Raw genomic sequence first — 21,814 nt, 5'->3', positions numbered from 1 at the left:
ACACTTGAGTGTGAAGCAAGTTTGTGCGTGCGTGGCGAACTGTGATTGTAAAATACATATTTTTTGCTTTTTTCAGGTAAGGAGTTGGAGTTGGGTAATTGATTTGTGAATATCTTATGTGTGAGTTTATGATCCCGGTTGGACTTCATGCAGTATTGTTTATGAACGTTGTTCTTGTTTAGCCAATGTACCCTACAGTAAACGGCTAATCAGTTGCTAGTACTGGTTGCCTAGTTACCGCGCACGAGCGGGAGACTGTAAAATAGAACTATGAGCCGGTTTAAAGAGCCCGGACTGCTCGTGTAGAGTTCATATATAAATGAATAAATAAGCTCAAATAGATACATAATTGATTCGATTAATTTCACAATGTTTAATAGACAGAATGTGTGTTGGAGAAACAAGTTGATATTGAATGTACATGGTGAAACTGGTCTGGAATAACAATGCAACAGATATGATGATTGTTTGGATGTTGGGGCAGATAATTTTTTTCTGTGTTAGGATATCGAATACGTTCAGAGAACGAGAGCACACTTGAGTGTGAAGCTATTGTGTGTGTGTGGCCAACTGTGATTGTAAAATACATATTTTTGCTCTTTTGCACTTTAAAATAAATGTGTAATGGAGGGCAACTTCACTCTGCATGACTCTACATAGCTGTAGCTCACTGCTTCAGCCAGTTGTAAAAGTGCAGTATTGGACTGGATTTGACTTAGCAAAATGCTCACAACACCCAAAGATTTCTCAAAACTATTTACAAGTCGATGGCCAAGGAACACCTTCCACTCACTGACATTTGTACCGTTTCTGTAAGGAGGATGAAAGGTATTTTTAGAGCAAAATCTACAGTATATAATGTCCGAGGCTGAGACCGGGCCGAGCACAGCCAAAACCAAAACTGACAACACCAGCACGGTGTGAATTTTACAAACTCCACACCACATTTACCACGAGGAGAGACAAATAATGAAAAATAAAGCAGCCCACCTGACATGAGTCTTTGCTTTCTGCCAGAACACCAGCACAGATCATGTTGTCTGTGACTGTGCCCACACCATTCAGACAGTCACACTGTCTGTTTCCCACAACTGGTACCTCCACTTCTTGGAGAGTTTCAGAGAACGGTAAAGAAACTAAGGAGGAGGAAATACATGGGAAACATTTTTCACATGTAGGTACAGATTACAGTGTTGCGTTTAAAGGGGTTAATAAGGCCTTCAGCCTGTGTATAGCCTTGGGAAGAATCAGGAAGAGTGTTACTTTTGTTAACTCACCATATAAGGAGTTGTCTTTCGCTTTGTTACAGCTTGCTCACAGATTAGCACACATCACACCCTAATATCCCCACATGCTGGAAACCAAATGAAGCTAATTGGCTACACATAGAAACTCACTGACACATGAGAGGCAGTACTCCTCCCCATTAGGGGTCTAGGTAGAATAAGGTCACTGTACGTCCCTGAAGTGGGGCTTTTGATTCTTTTTAAAGTGAACTGCACTGAAATCAATATCTATTCTCTGTGTACCAAATAAATATCCAAAACGTGAGAAATTGTCACGTGATTTGTGTGTAGGTGAACTACCCTTTCCAAACGGTATAAAGATCCTGGGCTGAAGGAGAGGAAAATATCCTCCTTCGACAAATTGGGGGCTCGTCCGAGATACCAGGGAAGGAATGTAGTTACACTGGAGAAGCATCTCTTACAGTCAGCGGCCACAACTAAGTAAAAGGTGAGCAGAAAACCTCTTAACCAAATTTCTGCATGTCTTATGAGACATTTCGTGGCTGTGAGAGTATGATTCAACAGTAGTACTGTTTGTAAGAATAAAACACAGAATACATACGGATTGGTCATATAAAAGACCAGAGAAGGGTTTAGATCAGGCATGTCAAACTCAGTTTGGCTCTGGGGCCGGATCCAGACTTTCTGTTCTCAGGTGGGCTGGATCAGCAAAAGAATGTCAACTCCAAATATTTAGCTTTGTTTTTCAGTACTATGCTTTATCATTCAGCCTACATTTGTAGCCTACCCTACATATTATAATCACGGATAACAAGGGATCTTTTCTAAGCACAACACATTTATTCAAAACCAATGGGAAAAAAATGATTTTTCATGTTTGGCCATGAATGTGTTACAACTGGTTTATTTTAACAGTTGAGTGAATGCAGTTTTACACCTGAACCAACTCACCACACTAAACAAACTCAAGTGGGAGCTATAAAAAAAATATTTTCACCTTAATTGTCATACTGCTTTGAAATAAATGAAAAAAGAAATACAAAATAAAATAAATAAATAAATAAAAAAGTTATAGCAGTGCATGGGCAATAGGATTAGACTACATCAGATCAAACTACTAGGCTGGGCCTACTGAAGTTGAGAATATACTGCACAATATTAATTGTCTTTAATATGACATACTTGTCTTTGTGATGAGTGGCGCCGAATATTAAACTCTTTGAACACTGCAACTTGCTGATTACATACCAAGCACACTGGTTTTGCATTCACTTCTGTGAATAAATACTTCTCGGTCCATTTCTCCTGGAAAACTCTGCACTCCGTGTCCACTCTTCTTTTTTTTGACAGTGCCATTTTGGGAAGGGTGTGTTGACCGATAACTTGTTTAGTAGTGGTGAATGGTGAAGCAAGACTGCCGGTTTATTTTTACTTGGACACATCACGTTGCGAATGTTTATTTCCTGTGACTAACTCGTGTCAGTGCCGCATGCTTGACGTGAGCGCTTTTACACATTTACTGCCCTCTAGCGGCCGGAGGGAGCATTTGGTTTGTATTTATTTTAAAAAATCACAACTTTTAATAGAAATTAGCTAGAGACTCGCTTCTTTTTTTGACATACTCAGAAATTTATGCCGGGCCGGATTAAATGACCCAACGGGCCGGGTCCGGCCCGCGGGCCGTATGTTTGACATGCCTGGTTTAGAAGGTCCCCTCATCCAGATAGTCAGGCTGGATATTGCCTGATTGTCTGGATGTAAAAGCTGCCCTCTGAGTTTATGGGAAAAGAAGAGAAAAGAAGATAAGATAAGAAAAAGGGCCGACTAGCACGGTTTAAAGAGCGGAGGGGTCCGATCAGCCCCCCAAAAGGACCGCAGTCTTGGAGTTTAGGGTTAAGAAGGTCCCCTTTGTCTAAATATTTAGGCTTATAGATTGCTTATGTATTCAGAGAATAGAAGCTGCCACTCCGAACACTCTGTAGATCAGACTAGGAGTTAGGGTTTAAAAGGTCTCCCTTTGTCGGAATATATAGGCTTGTAGATCGCCTAGGTACTCAGACAATTAAAGCTACCACTCTGAGTGTCTGAGTAGATAAGACTAGGAGTTAGGGTTTAAAATGTCCCCCTTTGTCTGAATATTTAGGCTTGTTGATCACCTGGGTATTCAGACAATAAAAGCTACCACTCTGAGTGTCTTGAGTAGATGAGACTAGGAGTTAGGTTTTAAAAGGCCTCCCTTTGTTTGAATACTTAGGCATGTGGATCCCCTGGGTATTCAAAGAAAAAAAGCTGTCATTCCGAACGCTCAAGTAGAACAGATCGCCTGGGTATTCAGACAATAAAAGCTACCACTCTGAGTGTCTTGAGTAGATGAGACTAGGAGTTAGGGTTTAAAATGTTACCCATTGTCTGAATATTTAAGCACGTGGTCCCCTGGGTATTCAGAGAATAAAAGCTACCACTCAGAATGTCTGAGTAGATAGATAGATTACTTCATTCATCCCCAAAGGGAAATGAGGTAAGGGAGTAGGAGTGGGAGAAGTAGAGGAGAAGAATTTAGAGGTCTCTCATTCAGACAAGGCCCGATATTGCCTGATTGTCTGACTGTAAAAGACACCCTCTGAGGTAATAAAATAAAAATAAGAAATCATTATAAAATAGCAGAAATAGAGAAAGATAAAAGAGGCTAGGAGGTTTATGTAGGTATTAATAAGGTGTCTTTTGTTTTTACTGTTGAGTGAGATCTGCAGAGCACGCCGAAGCAGCGGGTGGACGGAAACCTAACGGTGATAAGTCCACTGTCTGCTGAAGTAAGCTGTTCAAGGGTCTAAATAAGTTCTGATGTCGTGACTGGGTCCTTATGTGAACGGTCACTTGGGCTGAGAACGTGCCATACCTCTCAGCTAGCCAAAGTGTGTGAATGAGTACACACTATGTGTGATACAGAATAAAACGATCTTTCCCAGAAAACAGAGCTTAAAGATTTCGAAAAATGGTGCAGAGACGTAACAACAGATGGTCTGTTCGGTGGCTTAGGGCCCCCCCCCCCCCCGACAACCACTCTATACGGGTACTCTCTAAAATATAAAAACCAAACAAAAACAATTGATTCAACTGATGACACAATTTGAAAAATCGGGAAGGTTATCAAAGGGAAAGAAAGAAAAATAAAAGGTAAAGATTGAAGATCATATAAAATTTACAAGCATGCATTTTAGCAGTTGCTTTTCTAGCCACAATAACACTCCAGTGCAAGCAGTCCAGACCGGAGAAAAGCAGGAAGATAAGGATGGACTAACAAGGATAACCGCCGTGACAACTGGTGAGATACCCCTTCCATACACACCACAGGAAGCGTAGGCTAATACGGCAACATCAAAAAAAATAAAATAAATAAATAAAATAAATAAATAAAAAATCTGTTTGTGGACACTAGGACTATAATGGAGAGAGCAGGACAGGAGAACTCTAATGAACAGTATAGCCCAAATAATTTGTTTGCACAGATGCCACAAATGATTGTAACCAAAGGCATGCTTACATGTGAATTAAAAAGCCATGCCGGGGGAGGCTGTTGAGCAAGCACATAAAGAAGAGGTAAGAGAGGAGCAGTTAAAAGAAATGAAAAGTACACTGAATAAATTAAAAGATGAAATGGCCAAATTAACCGCTAAAGCCAGTGAAGTGGAGTCACGGTCAGAGTATGGAGACACAGCAGGGAGTGACGAAGGGAGTGAGGGAGATTGAGCATGGGGGTTAATAAAGTGGATGACAGGGACATGATAAGATACGTGGAAGAACAAACAACCAAACCACATGATACAAAACAACTAACAAAGGTCCTGAAACAGTTGGGAGAGCAAGCCACAGAACGGATAGAGGCCTTGGAAAGATTAGAACACGGGCCGCAACACAGTTGTAACAAACCGCGTCCTAAACACACTAGTACAGAAACAAAAAATTATGGAGTCAGACCGAAAACAAGCTGTTCTGTTTTACAATTGGACAGCGACACAGAACAAGGGGGGGCTACACCAACATACATGCTGTATCCACGTGACTTGACCCAAGATACAGCACGGGTATATGGACAAAAAGGGACAGGTCATTATCAGCTCAGATCCGGACAGAAGAATGAGGCTCCTGGTCAGTTCCCCCTGATAGAAACTAGGACCAGTATGGGACAGTACAACCCCTATCCTATGCAGACCAAGCACTGCTAAAAACTACACTGCCAGACCCCAAAGACGGAGGAAATAACTGGATAAGAGAATTTCTAAAAACCTTTAGTGGGCAGGTGCTGGCCATGGGAGATGTAAGAGCGTGTTTGGCCGCACACTTGGAACCCCATGAACTAGCCCGGTTGGAAACAGCCGCTGGAACCGTACAGGTCGTTGCAGCAGAACGGAGAAATGGAGAAATTGGTAGCCGGAAACAGCATGCTCCTGCAAATGTGGATTGCTACTTTGGTTCACCACTTAGACCGGGAAGATGAGAGTAAAAAGAGACATGACAGGGTTTGAAAAACTTAATATGCAGCTGCTGCAAGAACAGTAAAAGGAGCTGAAAGACAAGGTCACTGATAAAATTAAAGAAACCAAAAAGATTAAAGCCCAAATGCCTGCTGTATCTACAGCTCCGCTTAGTGGCCAAATTGAAATACCCCTGCCAGCAGATGAAGGGCTGGTACCCATATGTCAAAGGTATCAACAATATCCCCCAGGTGGCCAATACAGGGGAAGCTAAGAACTTAGGACCTATGATAACACAAGCTATTGATACAAATGATTGGCAGGCAGTGACAGGGACCACGCTAATGGAATATAGTCCCTCTTGTAAATGCTACAAGCTAAAGTATAATGGAACATTTCAGTGCGAGTTGGAAAAAGTTGGGGGAAAAAAAACAGAACACATGGCAGAGAAAACACTGACTCTGAATTGGCTATGCAACTCTTGAAACAAATACCAGACGAAGTGTGGGCCACTGGACCTTTTGATGTAGGACATTGCAGAGAAATACCTCCTATCATACTACAGATGAAAACACCAGAGATCATAAACCAACCTCAATATCCCCTATTGAGTGAGAAGGCAAATGGAATCAGGGGAACGATTGAAGGCCTGCTTAAATCTGGAGTATTGATACCATGCAAGTCTGATAACAACACACCTATCACTCCCGTGGCTAAACCAGAGAGGGTGGATCATAGGTTGGTGCACGATCTCAGAAAAATAAATGCCAGAGTGTAGACACCTGTTTGCGTTCAATTTTGAAGGGAAGCAATATACCTATACTAGATTACCACAAGGCCTCACGGATAGACCTTCCCTGTTTAACCACTCACTACAGTTTCTAATGTCCAAATTCCAAAATCCGTTGTTGCAATCATGTTGTATATTGCAATATGGTGATGACATTCCGATCGCAGGTGAGACTGAGGAAAACGTAGCACAACTGACAGCCGCTTTACTCACATGGTTAGGGGAGAAAGGGTTTAAAGTATCCAAATCTAAATTACAGAACATGCAGAGCTCGAGTGATGTTACTTGGAAGAATCATTTCAGGCCATGGTGTAGGTGTGACAGCAAACCACAAAAACATCATAGTTTCATATGAAAAACCTGTTACTGTGCAACAAATGATGGCATTTCTAAGGATGGCTAACTACAGTAAAAATTACATACCCGAGTATGCTGAGATTATAACCCCTTTACAAAGGCTCATTAAACGTGTGTACATCGGTCCCACACAATCATATTGTGCTGGACTAGCATAATTCTCTCTTTTCCTCCTCACTTAATTACTACTTGTCAAACCAAAATATTTCAATTACGTTAAGACTGTTTAAAAGAATCCTGTTGATTCAACAGGATTCTTTTAAACAGTCTTAACGCAGTCTTAACGCAAACCACAGGATTCAACCACAAATGCGCAACTATGTAAAAAACTGTTTCACAATGGGATTTAAAACAAAATCATTTTGTCAATCATGTTTATGGCGGCTTCATCAATGAAACACAGATAGGTAAATGAAAGAAGATAAAGACTTATTAACTAAGCCATATCGAGAAAAGAATAAATCAATATCAAATTATATTGTTGTTTTAGTAGGTGATACTAAGAGAGAATATTGATTAAGTAAACATCATGCATATGATTTATTTAGTTTACCTAATCTTTTAACAGGGGATTTCCTTGATCTTTAAATATAATTTAACGGAAAAATTAATTCAAAACAAACAAATTACCAGTAAATAATACCACGTTACATTTTAATCAAATGACAAACAAACAAGTGATTGATTGTTTATTCTGTGCAAATAGACCTATGAAAGAAAGGGTGAACTCAGTGGATAGTTTAAATGATTAAGACCACAAAGGCACAAAACCAAAAGCAGGTTAAATGAAGAGTTTTTATTGGATATGCTACATCTTTATGCAGAAGAACTTCACCTGCCTCCATGAGCAGCACAACGTATAGGATTAGGTTAAGTGCAATAGTGGCCATAGTGGCTAGAGTTACTCAACTAACGCTACACTTTAAGAAAAGATACACTATATTCATTCAATTAAACTGAGGCAACTTATTACAAGCAGTATTATTAATTGTATTTCACAATGTTTGATAAAAAGATCACCCCTTGTTGTCACTCTGAATCCACAGACAATGCCAACTCATTTGATGGAACCTAAAGAAAACACAGTTTTAGCTATGAGAAGTGCCTTTCAGCCTCACATTTGAACAGATGAAAACCACGTGAAAGATGAAATTAATTAATTCAAAATATTCACATATTTATAGATCCTGGATCTTTAATGAGAGAAAATGAGAACAAAAGGGGGAGAATAGACAAATTATTATTTTAAGTCAATTAAAAGTTCCCTGCTTACATTAATCTGTATTCACTCAATATTCTCACTATTCAGAATTAAATAAACATAATACTTTTGTTTTATTTAACTACAATGGGTGGGTGTTATTTCAAAATTTGTTATTTGAAATTTAATTAAATATTTGCCACAAAATTACTATATTTTACCAAATACATTAATTCAAATCTACACGACCACCGAATCCTTTTTTACAGTGTAATGACTGAAGTCACCTCCCATACTGCTTCAACACAAAGGACAGGGAAGCGGTGCGATGCTGCCACCAGAGATGGAAAAAATAAATAAAATTAAAACACTTCAGACTTCCATTTGCCAATCCTGAGGAAGCATTCATCACCTTAAAACAACAGCTAGCACAGACTAGCGAGCTGGCCGCTCCTGATTTGGGGAAAATGTTTGAACTTGATGTGAAAGAAAAACATGGTTTTGTGAGCTCCGTACTGTGGCAGCCCGGAGCTCAAGGGAGGAGAGTGTTATGCTATTATAGCACTAAATTAGAACCAGTGGAAAAAGGCCATCCTACTTGCACCAGGACCTTATGTGCTATATCTAAAACACCAAAAGAGACAGCTCACATCACACGAGGACAGGACATCACAGTACACATAAACCATGCGGTAACAAGCTACATTTAAAGCCAAAAGGTTCACCTAAGCCAACAAAGGACCAGTAGAATGCATTATGTCAGTTCATGAAGGAAGAAATGAATGAGACTATGGAACAGAAAGTCATTAGTGAAGTAAGAGTATGTAAGAGTATGTAAGAGTATGAGTATGCTGAGTATGCAAGCTAAAGCAGTCTCTCATGAGAAACCGGCGTGGGTTGACAAAAGAAAAAAAAAGGTGAAATAACAGGCTTATGGAGGTCAAATGGGAGAATTGTCACCCTCTACCTTGCTCATGATGTTATGTGAAGAGGGACATAAAAGGGGACATCAATCAGGAAGAAGGCTTACTGAAATGATAGGACAAAAGTGGTGGCATCCCTATCTATCAGAAGTGTGTAAATATTTTGAAGGTACATGTTCCAGTTGCTCCAAGTTTAACCCACAAGCAACTCTTGAAATGGGGATGGGAGTGTTTCCCGTTCCAAACATGACCATTGGCGCAAAACACACTGTAGAAAAGGACAGCCGTCCACAGAGAGAAACCTTAGAGAAATCAGGAAGCACCTAAGGGACATAGGTGAAGAAACAGAGGGAAAATAAAATGTTGACCTACAGGTCATGGCTTACACTGACCTGTTTGGCAGTGGCAAGCCTGATAGTGATCACACCGTTATCATGGCTAAATGTAGAGGAGAGATCACAGATTAAGGAAAAGGATGCTGTAAGTATCCCCCACAAAATAATTATTCCAACAGGGGGACCCGAAATTCGAACACGACGAGAAACTCACCAAGATCGATGTATACAGAAGGTGAGGGGTTGAGCTTTATCATGAACGGGGTACCAGATAAGTATAAATTAGCTGATCAGATCGCAGGGGGGATCCATATTCCTCTGGATTACCCCTAACAAAAATGTGGATGAATAAATTATTTACATTATAATATCTAGAGATTGGCAAACTATACAAGAGATGGGTCTCTTACTGCACACCAGAATAGACTTGCTATTTCTCTGATCCTGACTGAAAAGGGAGGTGTTCGTAGCATGTTTGGAGAAGTGTGCTGTACATTCATCCCCAATAATACTGCCCCTGAGGGATCCCTGACCAAAACCTGGAGAGGCCTTAGAGCCCCCTTGAATGAATTAAAAGAACATTCCGGGGCCACTGGCCCCTTATCTGGCCTGTTTGATAAATCTTTGGTAAATGGGGAAAATTAGTAGCTAGCGTAGCTAGCACGCTGGCTATTGAATTTGTGGTGTTTGCTCTGTGTGGCTGTTGTTGCATCCCATGTATTAGGGCTCTCATCGTGCGGTGTATCAACAAGGCACTAGGGAATGTGGAATCCAAGGAGGCGTCCCCAGAGTATCAGATGAATCTCAAGGAGAGGCCATTCCAATATTCAGATGGGGACTCTGACAACGAGCCTGACCTGGATGATGTAGTGTTAGCTCAGGGTCTACAATAACTACGGTGGCTGGTAAGTGCAAAACAAAATTACAAATCCGAAACACTTTTACAAACTCTGAAACATTTTTACGAGCTCTGAAACAAATTTACAAACTCTGAAACAAATTTACAAACCCTGAAACACTTTTACAAACTCTGAAACAAATTTACAAACTCTGAAACAAATTTACAAAGACAAAATCCTAACGGAAAGGGAATGTACCAAAAGCCGGATCTGACCGGAAGTGATTGAGTGAGCGGTTTGTTTGGAAAATCCTGAACGGAGCGAGTAGTGTTGTGAAGTTTATATGGAGTTGTATGATGTTTTGCCTGTTTTGTGGAAACCATTTCAGCCTGTTACCGCGGTTTTGCATTTCGTGTGGACGGTCTCTGGAGTTTTTAAAAGACACGGACCAGACGGAAGGACCAAGCGCACAGGGAACAGCTAAACAGCCGGAAAATGCTAAACAAAGTAAGTGCAGCATAGCGCAAGCTATCCGAAGCCACTTTTAGACATGCAGTGAATAAAAGTGCAGTTACCGTTTCAGTTTATTTCGCTACACAGTCAATGTTATTCCAGCCATAACAGAATACCAACGTGTTACTGACAGTAGTTGACGATTGTTTGAGCTGCTGCTAACTTTCTACTTGAACTCTGTTCATTCCAGCAGAACAACCATGCCCATCATATAAACAGTTCATGGAGTACAGAAGCACCAAGTCCAAAGAACGGCAGTGTTTTAACTGTGGAAGAAAGAAAAACATAAACAAGAAAAGAAAAACGTCCAGGTAAGTTGCCTTGGCTGTTTTATACAATTTTGCTATATATATATATCATAAAACTCCATATAAACTGCACAACGCTACTCTATGTATATGTGAGATTAATTGCATCTTTCTGTTGTCTTACTAGATAAACATAGGATTGATGGTGCCACATGGAACTGATTTAAAACCTTTAAGAGGGAAAACACTCCCATTATTTACAGACCCAGAAGTAGCAGCACCTGATCTGCTGAAACAAGCCGTGCAGAAAATGACGACATTTAATAAGGACATGGATGAAGGACCATACGTCCTTTTGTATCCTGACTGCTCAGAGGTGGTCCATGTGCCTGGGACAGAAAGGCCATTCAAATTGACTGAATATAAAAAGGAAATTGGGAAGGCATATTCCAGGATCACTTTTTTCCTTTGCCTAGAAACACACTTTAAAGGAGGTTTGTGGATCTCATAATTCAATTTCTTTTTACATATTTACATACTCTAGCATACATAATATTAATAATGTGTTGGATTTTTTGTTTTTACTATAGTGGATGATACCCCAGACTCTGATTCCTCAGATTCTGAAATTGTGATCACATCCAGGAGCATAGCTCAATTCAATCGGGCTGACACTGTGGTACGTTCATTTTTTAACTCTTTTTGTTTGTTTGTTTAAATTACTTTTTTTTCCCATTTTGATTGATTTATCATTTATTTATTTATTCATTGGATATATATTTGAGCATAAAAGCATTAAATCCATATTCTGGTCAATATTTTAGAAGAACCAAGTTTTGTTTTGATTATTTTTTATGTTAGCATTACAGAAATACAATCTTTCACCATTGATACTGTATGTGGTAAGGAAATGATAGTGGAAGCTGTTTAAAATTGTAGATAATTGTATGCTTTCCCTCTCAGGTGTTTGAACCACAAAACCAAAGTACACCCAAATGCAAACCTTAAGATGAAGGGTGAGTACTGATTTTTACAATTATTAATAATAATTTACATTTATCTTTATGTTGTGTGTGTGTGATGTGATTAGCTGAGAGTATTTGCTCTGGTGAACATGAAGTACAAAATATCATACATGTAATGTGATTCATAACAAAATAATCTCTTATTTATAAATCTTTCCTGTACCTCTAAATGTTTCTCAAAACTCCATATATACATAAAGGTAATAATTTTATCAATTGTATTGTGTTTCAGAGATGCTCCTGGGAATTCAAGCACAGTTCAACCTGGACAGGTATTAAGTCAGACTGTGCCAGCCTGTTTCCAGTCATGTTTGTTGCTCTCAGTGTTATTTTAGACCTTTTAATTTGTTTTTCAGATAGTAATATCTGATCATGAGGATCTGGAGCCACATGAAACAAATGCACCCAGGACTACTTGCTACAGGTAAATAAAAATGATGGTGACTCAGTTAATTTTCATTAGTTGATTACGTTTTGTTATGTTTTAACATGCAAATGTTAATTTTCCAACAGTAAATACACAGACCTGTATGCACCATGTGTTGACGAAGAGGATGAGGAGTTGGCTGCAGAAAATATGAAGAGTTTACAACACACACCAATGTAAACTGAGCCATTGGTACTCTGTACAATATTTCTGGTCTTTAAATATTTTTGGAAAAGTAGAAAATACACTAATTATGTCACTTTTTTGTCATTACAGCGAGGAGATGAACATTACACTACCTGACATTATTGCCAACCTATCACATCCCATTGATCATGAAGAGTCAGCAGGTTCAACATCTCAAGGGCTAATGTTTGGGATGGAGCAGTCAGAGGTTTCAAGCGCACAACATACTCTGAAACCTGTGACATGCTGGTCAAATTTACTGATGATGCTGGTGTATTAGAAGAAGGAATTGACAGAGGTGGTCCAAGGCGAGAGTTTTTAACTCTGCTAATGAAACATCTGAAAGACCGGCCCATTTTTGATGGACCAGAAGGACATTGGTTCTTGGTCTACAATGCAAATGGTATGCATAGGGTTAGATGTGTACTATACTAATGGTTAATGATCAATAGCCATATATATCACGTGACATATAGTTTGTTGCTTGAGTTTCATCTTAATACATTATAGTGTACATAATACATTACATGTTTTGAATTTGCTATATGACTTCATTCACAGCTGTTAGGGAGGATGAGTACTACCTGGCAGGAAAGATGATTGTGGTGTCAATTGTGCATGGAGGTCCAGGACCCCATTTCCTGTCAGAAGATCTTGTACATTATCTTGATGGCCAGCCTTCATTTAAAGCATCAGTTAATTCAATAACAGATGAAGAAATAGGGAAAGCTTTGCAAGAGGTGAGAACAGCATAAGGCTGCAGTGTGGCATAGCAGAGTATTACATAGTCTCTGCAGTGTTTTGAAAAGATTTTTCCTTCCTTAATCAAATACACAGAATTATCTTCATTTATCATTTTGTGATTGACTTGAGCGTTTATATTTCTTTTTATACTATTCAGATTGAAAATGCTGCTTCAGTTGATGTTCTGCGAGAATGTACCATGAGACACAGCACAATGTTACAGACAGTAGGTTGTCTGAGACATGTGGCTACTGTTGAAGCAAAGAAAGTTAATTTATATAAAATAAATATCGTTTTTCGGGTAATTTAAATGTGATTGTCACTACACAAAAATGAAATGTTTGTGTTCACTCTTTAGATTCAAAGATGGTCTTTCAGCGCTTCAGTTTCTCACTGCACTACAGCAACACCCTGCTTTGCTGTCCCCTGTCCTGACCCACTCAGAAAAGGGGCTAACTGCTCTTGAACTTGAGAGACTCTTCAAACCTGACCTCAGTCCACCAGGGAGTAACAGGAGACTTAAAGAAAGTGAAACTTTTGGCTACTGGGCAGACTATCTCCTTGACTGTGAAGGTTTGTAAATCACTCATATTTTTCATAACTAGTTGAGAAGGCACATTGCCAAGATGCTGAACATTTTTTTCTTTGCAGAAGGTCAGGCTGCTGTATCTGTGGAAGACGTTTTCATGTTTGCAACTGGACTGACTTCACTTCCCCCATCTGGATTGGAACCATCACCAAGAGTTCCTGGATGACTCTCCATTCCCAATGGCAAAAACATGTTCAAACACATTGAAATTACCACTCTTAGACACTTACACTGTGTTTAAGACACAAATGGACTTTGGACTTCAAAATTCCCCAGGATTTGGATGTTTTTAAGCCACGAGATGACCCCTAGGGACTCTGAAAAGGTTGTTATTAAAGGTTAAGAATCTTTAAAATGTAAAGATATGTGAGCATGTTTTTTCTCACAGTTAACATTTTGGCCTATTCTATTTTAGACCAAAAAAAGGGAGTCAAAGGAAGAAAGCCAAGAAGTTTTGTTTTCTGTTCTTACAAAAATGCAATAAATATGCATTACTTTACTAGTACTTGATTCATTTATTTCACCAAAAAACTGGGTGACATTCAGTGTTCCACCACTACAAATCAGATTTCAGGGCATAGAAAAAAACATCTTAATCACTCTGAAAAAAATAGCAGGAAGAAAAGAAAAGCCTCAATGAGCAAGCACTTGGCTACTAACTTTGTGATTATTTTATAGCTGAGCAATTTCTTTTAGCTTCATGTACAGTCCTGTTGCAGACTCCCAGTTTTCTGGCTTCTGTAGTTGATGGTGCTCCGTAGCAAAGTCCAAGTACTCCTGCATGTTTGGGTCCCCACATGTAGCTATTGATAGGCTTGCCTCAGGAAAGCCATCCAATTCAGAGTGTTCAATTTCAAATCCACAGTTTCTGGAGCCAAATCTATAAAAGACATAACATTTACTTACATTTAAGTTAAAAAAAAAAAAAAGACAGAAACAAGGAAGTCTTAATCTATCATCAAAGTTTTACCTGTGTGGTAAGTAGTATAGTTCATTGGGCACTCCTCCTGGACATGACGCTGTTCTCGAAGTGCGAATCCTGTGACTGTTCCACAGTCTCACACACTCATCCAAATCCTTCTGAAGAACATCACCATAGCAAAATCTCAATAGGCACTGATGCTCATGACTCCCATTAAAGTATCCTGCATCTCGGAGGTCTGCAAATAACTCCATCTAGAACGGAGATCTAGAGACATGGATATATGATATAATGATATATCTGTGTGTGTACATACAACATTTATTTTTTTAAATATAAAATTACATTATGAAGGCCACTTACCTTCCCTTACCTGAATATGGACCACCAGGACTCAATGCGCCGGCTATTATTGGATGAGCCATACATGTGGCTGGACGCTCCCGAGTAGTAGTCATGGTGATGGTGACGTAGGGTACACTGAATCGCAGCCATAATGCCGTTCTCCGTGCCGCAATCAGTTCTCAGTCTCATGGGGATGACACCAAGGTTTCGCACACATGACAGGAAATTGTGAGCGATCACCCTTGGGTTATTATTTGTTGGTCCACATTTAAGCCACAGTACTTTACGTGAAAATCCATCTATGCATCCAGAAAGGGCCAGGCCGAATGGTAGAAGTTTATCATAGCCATCAGCATGCCACATATAGTTCGGTCCCATTGAATGGTAGGTTCTTCTTATGAACCTTCTGCGAGCTCTCCTCTCGCACCCTCGAGGGTTAAGCTCCCGTAGCAAATTCATCACATCATCTCTCCTCACTCGAAGGCTGTACTTTTGTGTGAGTACCTGCCACATTGTTCGGTAGCCAAACAGTTGTCCAGGTCCACGAAGTTCCAACCTGATGGCATTAATTATGGCATTTGGAGAGGAATAATCCTTTCTGCGGTACAACCCTGCTTGACCGAGTATACTTTTTAAGGTTCGCAAGCTGATGTTTATACCATGTAAACTTGACATCATGTCCACGATTACATCGTACGAGTGTCCCTCATTGAAATATTGAGTGCAATAATGCAGCATTTCTGGTCCTTCCGTCTGGTCCGTGTCTTTTAAAAACTCCAGAGACCGTCCACACGAAATGCAAAACCGCGGTAACAGGCTGAAATGGTTTCCACAAAACGGGCAAAACATCATACAACTCCATATAAACTTCACAACACTACTCGCTCCGTTCAGGATTTTCCAAACAAACCGCTCACTCAATCACTTCCGGTCAGATCCGGCTTTTGGTACATTCCCTTTCCGTTAGGATTTTGTCTTTGTAAATTTGTTTCAGAGTTTGTAAATTTGTTTCAGAGTTTGTAAAAGTGTTTCAGAGTTTGTAAATTGTTCGAGTTTGTTAAAAGTGTGTAGGGTTTGTAAAAGTGTTTCGAGGGTTTGTAAATTTGTTTCAGCTTTGTAAATTTGTTTCAGAGTTCGTTAAAATGTTTTTAGTGTTTGAAAAATTTGTTTAGGGTTTGTTAAATTTGTTTCAGAGTTTTGTAAATTAGTTTCAGAGTTCGTAAAAATGTTTCAAGTGTTTGTAAAAAGTGTTTCGGATTTGTAATTTTGTTTTGCACTTACCAGGCCACCGTACAAAACTGATCTTACAGATGTCAGAATAGCATTTTGCTTTGTGGCTTGACTTTTATTAGACTTTGGCTTTTGATATATACGTATAGATCCTTTTTTTTTATACACATAGGGATGTTAGTTTAACTTTTCCAAAGAAGTTGCACACACAACTGGAAGCCTACGGAGAGATGGTTTTTGTGGTAACACATCTAGTGACTGCTGGAAGGAGACCAGGTTACAAATATAGTTTAGATTGCGTCCTAACCAACCCATACCTTTCATACAGGTTTTTTACATTACATGATAATTTCTATGGGGTGGCAGTGCCCTTAACGGCACGCCAACAGGGGGATTGTTGGGTTTCAAGGGGGTTAATAACGGACTCCAGCCTGTGTTAGCCTTGGGAAGAATAGAAGAGTGTTTCCTTCTGTTTAACTCACCTATAAGGAGTTGTCTTTCACTTTGCTTACAGCGTTGCTCACAGATTAGGAACATCACACCCTCAATCCCCACATGCTGGAAACCAAATAAAGCTAATTGGTCACATAGAAACTCATGACACATGAGAGGCAGTACGCCTCCCACTTGTTTACCGGGCGGGGCCTAGGTAGGAATTATGGTCACTGCACGATGTGGCGGCTTTTGGTTCTTTTTACCCAAAGGTGAACTGGACCAAAGCCTCAAGCGCTGAAACAATATCTTTTCTCTGTGTACCAAAATAATATCCAAACATGAGGAAAAGTGTCGTCTGTGATTTCTGCATAGGTGAACTAACCTTTCAAAAACAGTATAAAGATCCTGGGCTGATGGTACAGCAAAATATCCTCCTTCCCCCTGGACTGACCAGCAGTGCCCCAGCCTTATCATTGGTTGTTGAACACACTGCCACTCGCTGCCAGACACACAAGGTCTTGATGTTGTCTGTTTGAAGCTGACTGGTGAGGAGAGTTGAGCAGAGAATGTCGTTGTTGTGGTGTAGCTGTCGTAGTCTGGATGCAAATGATGGTGGAACACAGTTGCTGGAAACTTGGTTGGGCGTGTCAACCTGTAGGGCTCTGAAGACCAGAGAAACGCTCCAACAGACCGTACATGTTACACGGGAGGAGAAAGACCAAAATGCCTTGGTTTTACAATGACAGGGAGTGTCTTGTTAGATGAATTATGTCAAGCTACTTGTGTTTAAAACACATTTTAGTGCACCTGGAGAATGCAGTGAGCAGCAGACATCACCACTCTTGGTTGATGAGGGAACCCGCCACAAACATGGCCACAAATTTGCAGGACTACTTGCCATGGCAACTTCCAGCTCGGAGCATCTTGACCTCCAACAATCTGGTGTTTAGAGGAGTGGTGCCACACATGGGAAAAAAATGGTTGGCAGGAAAACACACATTTTCAGTTCACTGTTACTGGTTGGCCAGTTTCAAATGCAGAGGTGAAATGCATTTTAGGTTTTGGATTCTATCTGGCCGTCATTTATAATGCCATCTCTGAGAAACCTTCTTTTAAATGAATATGTCTTCAAAGGCTTTGAGGAATCTTTTTTCAGTTTACACAATTGTTCCACTATGGAGTTACAGAGGAAACTGGTGAGAGTTTGAGGCTCAATGGTCATCGTGACCTTGGAAAAGTGTGTTTTTGGCAATAACTCAAGGATATTCTATATGTTAGTGGGATATAGTTTTTGTCAAATAATGTAACTAGATAAAAACAATGGATTAAAGACATTTCATCATTTGAAGTTTCAAAAACATCTTCACAGAGGACATCATAAGTTTTACCAAAAACAACTGCTCAAATTACATTCCAGATTCTGCTACTACATATAATTTATGAGTCTGGGTGAATACAGATGTAAACTGTAACTCAAACAATGTTAGTGGAATCTATAAAAACCAAAAAAAAAAAGGAGTTGATGAGCTGATGATTGGACTGTTGCGCTACTCCATTCTAGCCCTTAGCTAGACATAGTGCCAAGAGGTGTTTAATGGTGTTGAAGACAAGGCCAGCGTATTATGTACCGTGGGAAAGACAGTTTAAATGTTCTGATAAAGTGTGGTTTAACTAAATGGGCACGTGGGTTAGTGAGCATATAATCAGAACACACAGGCAAATTGGCTGATGTTTAGAGTTTGGTATTGCACAAGTCCTCAAACTTAAGGGTGTTTTCTTTCATTAGGTCCCTGCACCTTTTAGTAAAGAGGTTTTTTTCTTTTTCTGTAAGTTGTGATAAGTAATGTTTAGTTACTTATCATTATTAGAATTATTAACTGTTCATTAAGAAGAGCATCTAACCCTCCAGAGGTCACTTTTAAAACCACCACTCACGTACCACACACACACACAACACACACACAACACAACACACACACATCCCACACACACACAAGACACACACTCTCACACACACACACAACATTGTATTCTGCCCTTGGAAAATCCTTACCAGGCACAAGCAACACAGTTGCACTGATCCTTGACCTTTTCGCCAACCTTCTCTCGATCGTTCTTGCTTGGCTAGAAAGGGGGGGACCAGCAATGTCTGCAAACGTCGCAGGGGAGGGAGTCAGGGTGTATCATACACTTTATTCCTTTAAATTCCTTCGCTAGTTGGAAGTCATAACACAACATTTCAAAGAAATGAGGGATGAAATTGATGACAGTGGTACATTTTATAGCTAGTGAGCAGGAGAAGAGCTTCACTTCCTGCACGGTGGCAGAATGGAGTCAGCACATCGAACAAGTGTGACGGTGTGAGGAAAAGATAGGCCTACGGTTGGTCAGTTACCAGTTTGAAGAGTTATTCCAATCTTTCAAATATCAGTGAGTTACGGCAGCTGTTAATTATTTACTGGTATTAGAATTCTGTAATTAGTCACAAAGTATTGGAGAGAGACAACAGAAGAGACAGAGAGATAAGATACAGGGGAAAAGTTGAGCCAAAAACATGAGAGAAGGTTACTCGTTTCATGAGGGGGAGTTGTCTCAGTCATGAAATAGGTAGCGGGGGACAATCAATCACTCATACGACAGATCTTTTTTGGGATTTGACTTGTCTTGGAAGAAGCCAACAACAGTAGAAACAGAAGAAAGGAAGTTCAATTCAGTCTTTATTTATATAGCTTCAACGTTAACTACTGTTTAAAAGTGACTGATCTCATGGTGTTCTTATTTCTTTGAGTTTCATCATCATTAATTAAGTTTTAGTTGACCATGAATTAAACAATACCAATGCTGTGTGAATCAAGGTCCAAATATTGCTGTTCATTTAGGTCTATCATACAGCAAGAGTTTGGTCAGTGTGATAACCCTCTACATATGAGTTCTCTACTGAGTGTCTTGGTTATGGAGCTGTACTTTTGATTCTTGCATTTTGCTTTACCCGTCCTCCTCTTTGGGAGCTCAGCAGCAGAAAGCATTTTTGAAGTCGAGGTTTTCGAGTTTTAGCTTTTTTTTTTTCCATGGGACTAACACAATGGGATGGGGTAATGGTTGCTACACTGTTTCTTGTCAGGTAAGTCTGTGCATTCAGATCTTGTCTGCGTCATCATTTGCCAACTGTTTTAATTTGACCTTTTTATTTTATTTGATTACATGACATTAGCAGCTGTTATGTGTTTTGATCCCCATTGCATGCAGCAAATGTTATTAATGACAACAGTTATTTGTGGATTTGAATAGATGCTGATAGAAATACAATTTTTGAGATGAATATATGTGCCTTTTATCCTTTCATTGGAAATATAAGAGAACTGTGAAGATTGTACATTTAATTAAGGGTCTCTAAAAATGTATTGCCTCAATAAATATATTTCTTGAAAATATGTTTTTATAAAGACAACTGTGTGGCACTAACATTTCAGCTCAAGACCCTAATCTGGTGCCTGGCTGCTTTTCTTTTTTTGTGTGGTGTTTGAAGTGCTATTAAGGTTATGCACATTTCAGGTCCACACATCCTCTTCATCCGGTTTCAGTGACACCCTTACTGCTCCATTTAGCGGTATTTTCTGTCACTTTCTGTTGAAGCACAAAGGCTATAATGAGTCAACAGGGGCTTTTTCAGTGATGGCAAAACAAAACAAAAACAAAAAAAAGACACGAGCTGATGAATTATTTTTTGATTTATTTACTATTATTTTTTGTAAATTACAGCAGCAGACTCTCACACGATGGTCACTAATGGATTGGACACTGAAATGTAAATGGAATCTCTTTACAGGATGACAGTAAAACAGGCCCTGCCATATATAGTCATGTGATTGGCACTGAACTGGTGAGAATGGAACATGTTTTTACGGAAGGCTAATTTAGAAAATGTCATGTACTGCCCAAAAAAAGAAAACTTGAGCAGCAAAAAAGTGATGACGAAATCTCACAACTTTATGGCTTCATAGAGAGAGGACCTCCTATCGCTGCAGTGGAAAGCTATTATGTTGCTTTTTTTTAAGTTCATATAGCATTCAAACAGTTTTGCTTAAGTTTTTACAAATCGGAGGATATGTTTAGAGGTTATAAATTGCAGGCGTTGTAAAAAATTATATATGCCTGCAATTGCTTGCATGGATAGACAGTTATAGAGTAAATAGGTTGAAAGGGGAGAACACTGAAAAAACAAACAGGCCAGGAAAGGATCTCACACACAGGAACGTCCTGTTTGGTCAAATCTGGTTTACGTCAACTTGACCTGGACATGTGAACAATGAGAATTTCCATGCACAAAACCATAAGTTGGTCAAAACTCAGAAGACATGATTCTGTCATGGTTCTGTGCTTTCTTTCGTGATCATGGTTTTGAGGTTCTTGTTTTATTTTGTTAAGTACTTGATTTCCTGTTGTGTTTCCTCGTGTGTTAATTGCTTATTGGTCTCACCTGCGTCTTGTTAGCCCTGAGCCCTCTGCAAAGAACGGGTTATCATTTATCGCACACATCCACTTCTGTGTGATTTCTAATAGTAAGTGGCAAGAATTAGAGTCAACAGGGTCAGCCTCGCAGACAACACAGGCTTCACAATGAATCCTTGAAGTTAAAAAGAATCATTCCTCTCTTGAGCCACTATGTTGAATAAGTCTGACTTTAGGTGCTCCTAGTGGCTCAGAATAAGAACCGTGGGCCGACCGTACTGTTACACCCCAGAGATTGACTGAAGGCACACAATAGACCAATGACATCACAAACAAAAACACGTAGTCAGACTAATTACTTCCCATAATCACATTACGATAACGTTTTCTCTTCTGATTCCTTCAGTGTAAAAGCTGCTCTTTGTTTCAATATTGATCCCGTGGCTTGGAAGAGCCTGACCATCTGCAGCAGGTGTTTGGCATACAAGGTGGTGCAAAGACAATAGCGTAAGTCAGACGTCTGGCATTGTGGCGTGA

General features: G+C 39.6%; 1 protein-coding gene and 1 long non-coding RNA gene across 3 annotated transcripts in view; one reads left to right on the top strand and one right to left on the bottom strand.

Annotated features, from left to right (window-relative positions):
- The window catches only part of LOC125022829 (prostasin-like), a 36,676-nt gene that overhangs the window by 1,222 nt on the left and 13,640 nt on the right, over window positions 1-21,814 (bottom strand). The window contains exon 4 of the mRNA XM_047609770.1: window positions 991-1,136. Within this exon, the coding sequence (XP_047465726.1) occupies window positions 991-1,136 (146 nt within the window). The remainder of the gene's footprint in view (window positions 1-990; window positions 1,137-21,814) is intronic.
- LOC125022029 lies at window positions 10,396-14,174 on the top strand. 2 transcript variants are annotated; one of them, XR_007114401.1, is made up of 11 exons: window positions 10,396-10,671; window positions 10,868-10,988; window positions 11,123-11,419; window positions 11,516-11,604; window positions 11,889-11,941; window positions 12,183-12,222; window positions 12,307-12,374; window positions 12,464-12,553; window positions 12,654-12,966; window positions 13,666-13,880; window positions 13,959-14,174. It is a non-coding gene; the product is annotated as an uncharacterized LOC125022029 (long non-coding RNA). The 2 variants fall into 2 exon arrangements; XR_007114400.1 differs by having other exon boundaries at window positions 10,402-10,671; window positions 11,113-11,419.

This window comes from Mugil cephalus, chromosome 16, assembly GCF_022458985.1.
Source record: "Mugil cephalus isolate CIBA_MC_2020 chromosome 16, CIBA_Mcephalus_1.1, whole genome shotgun sequence".
NCBI classification, from domain to species: domain Eukaryota; kingdom Metazoa; phylum Chordata; class Actinopteri; order Mugiliformes; family Mugilidae; genus Mugil; species Mugil cephalus.
This window is presented reverse-complemented; position numbering and strand designations above follow the sequence as displayed.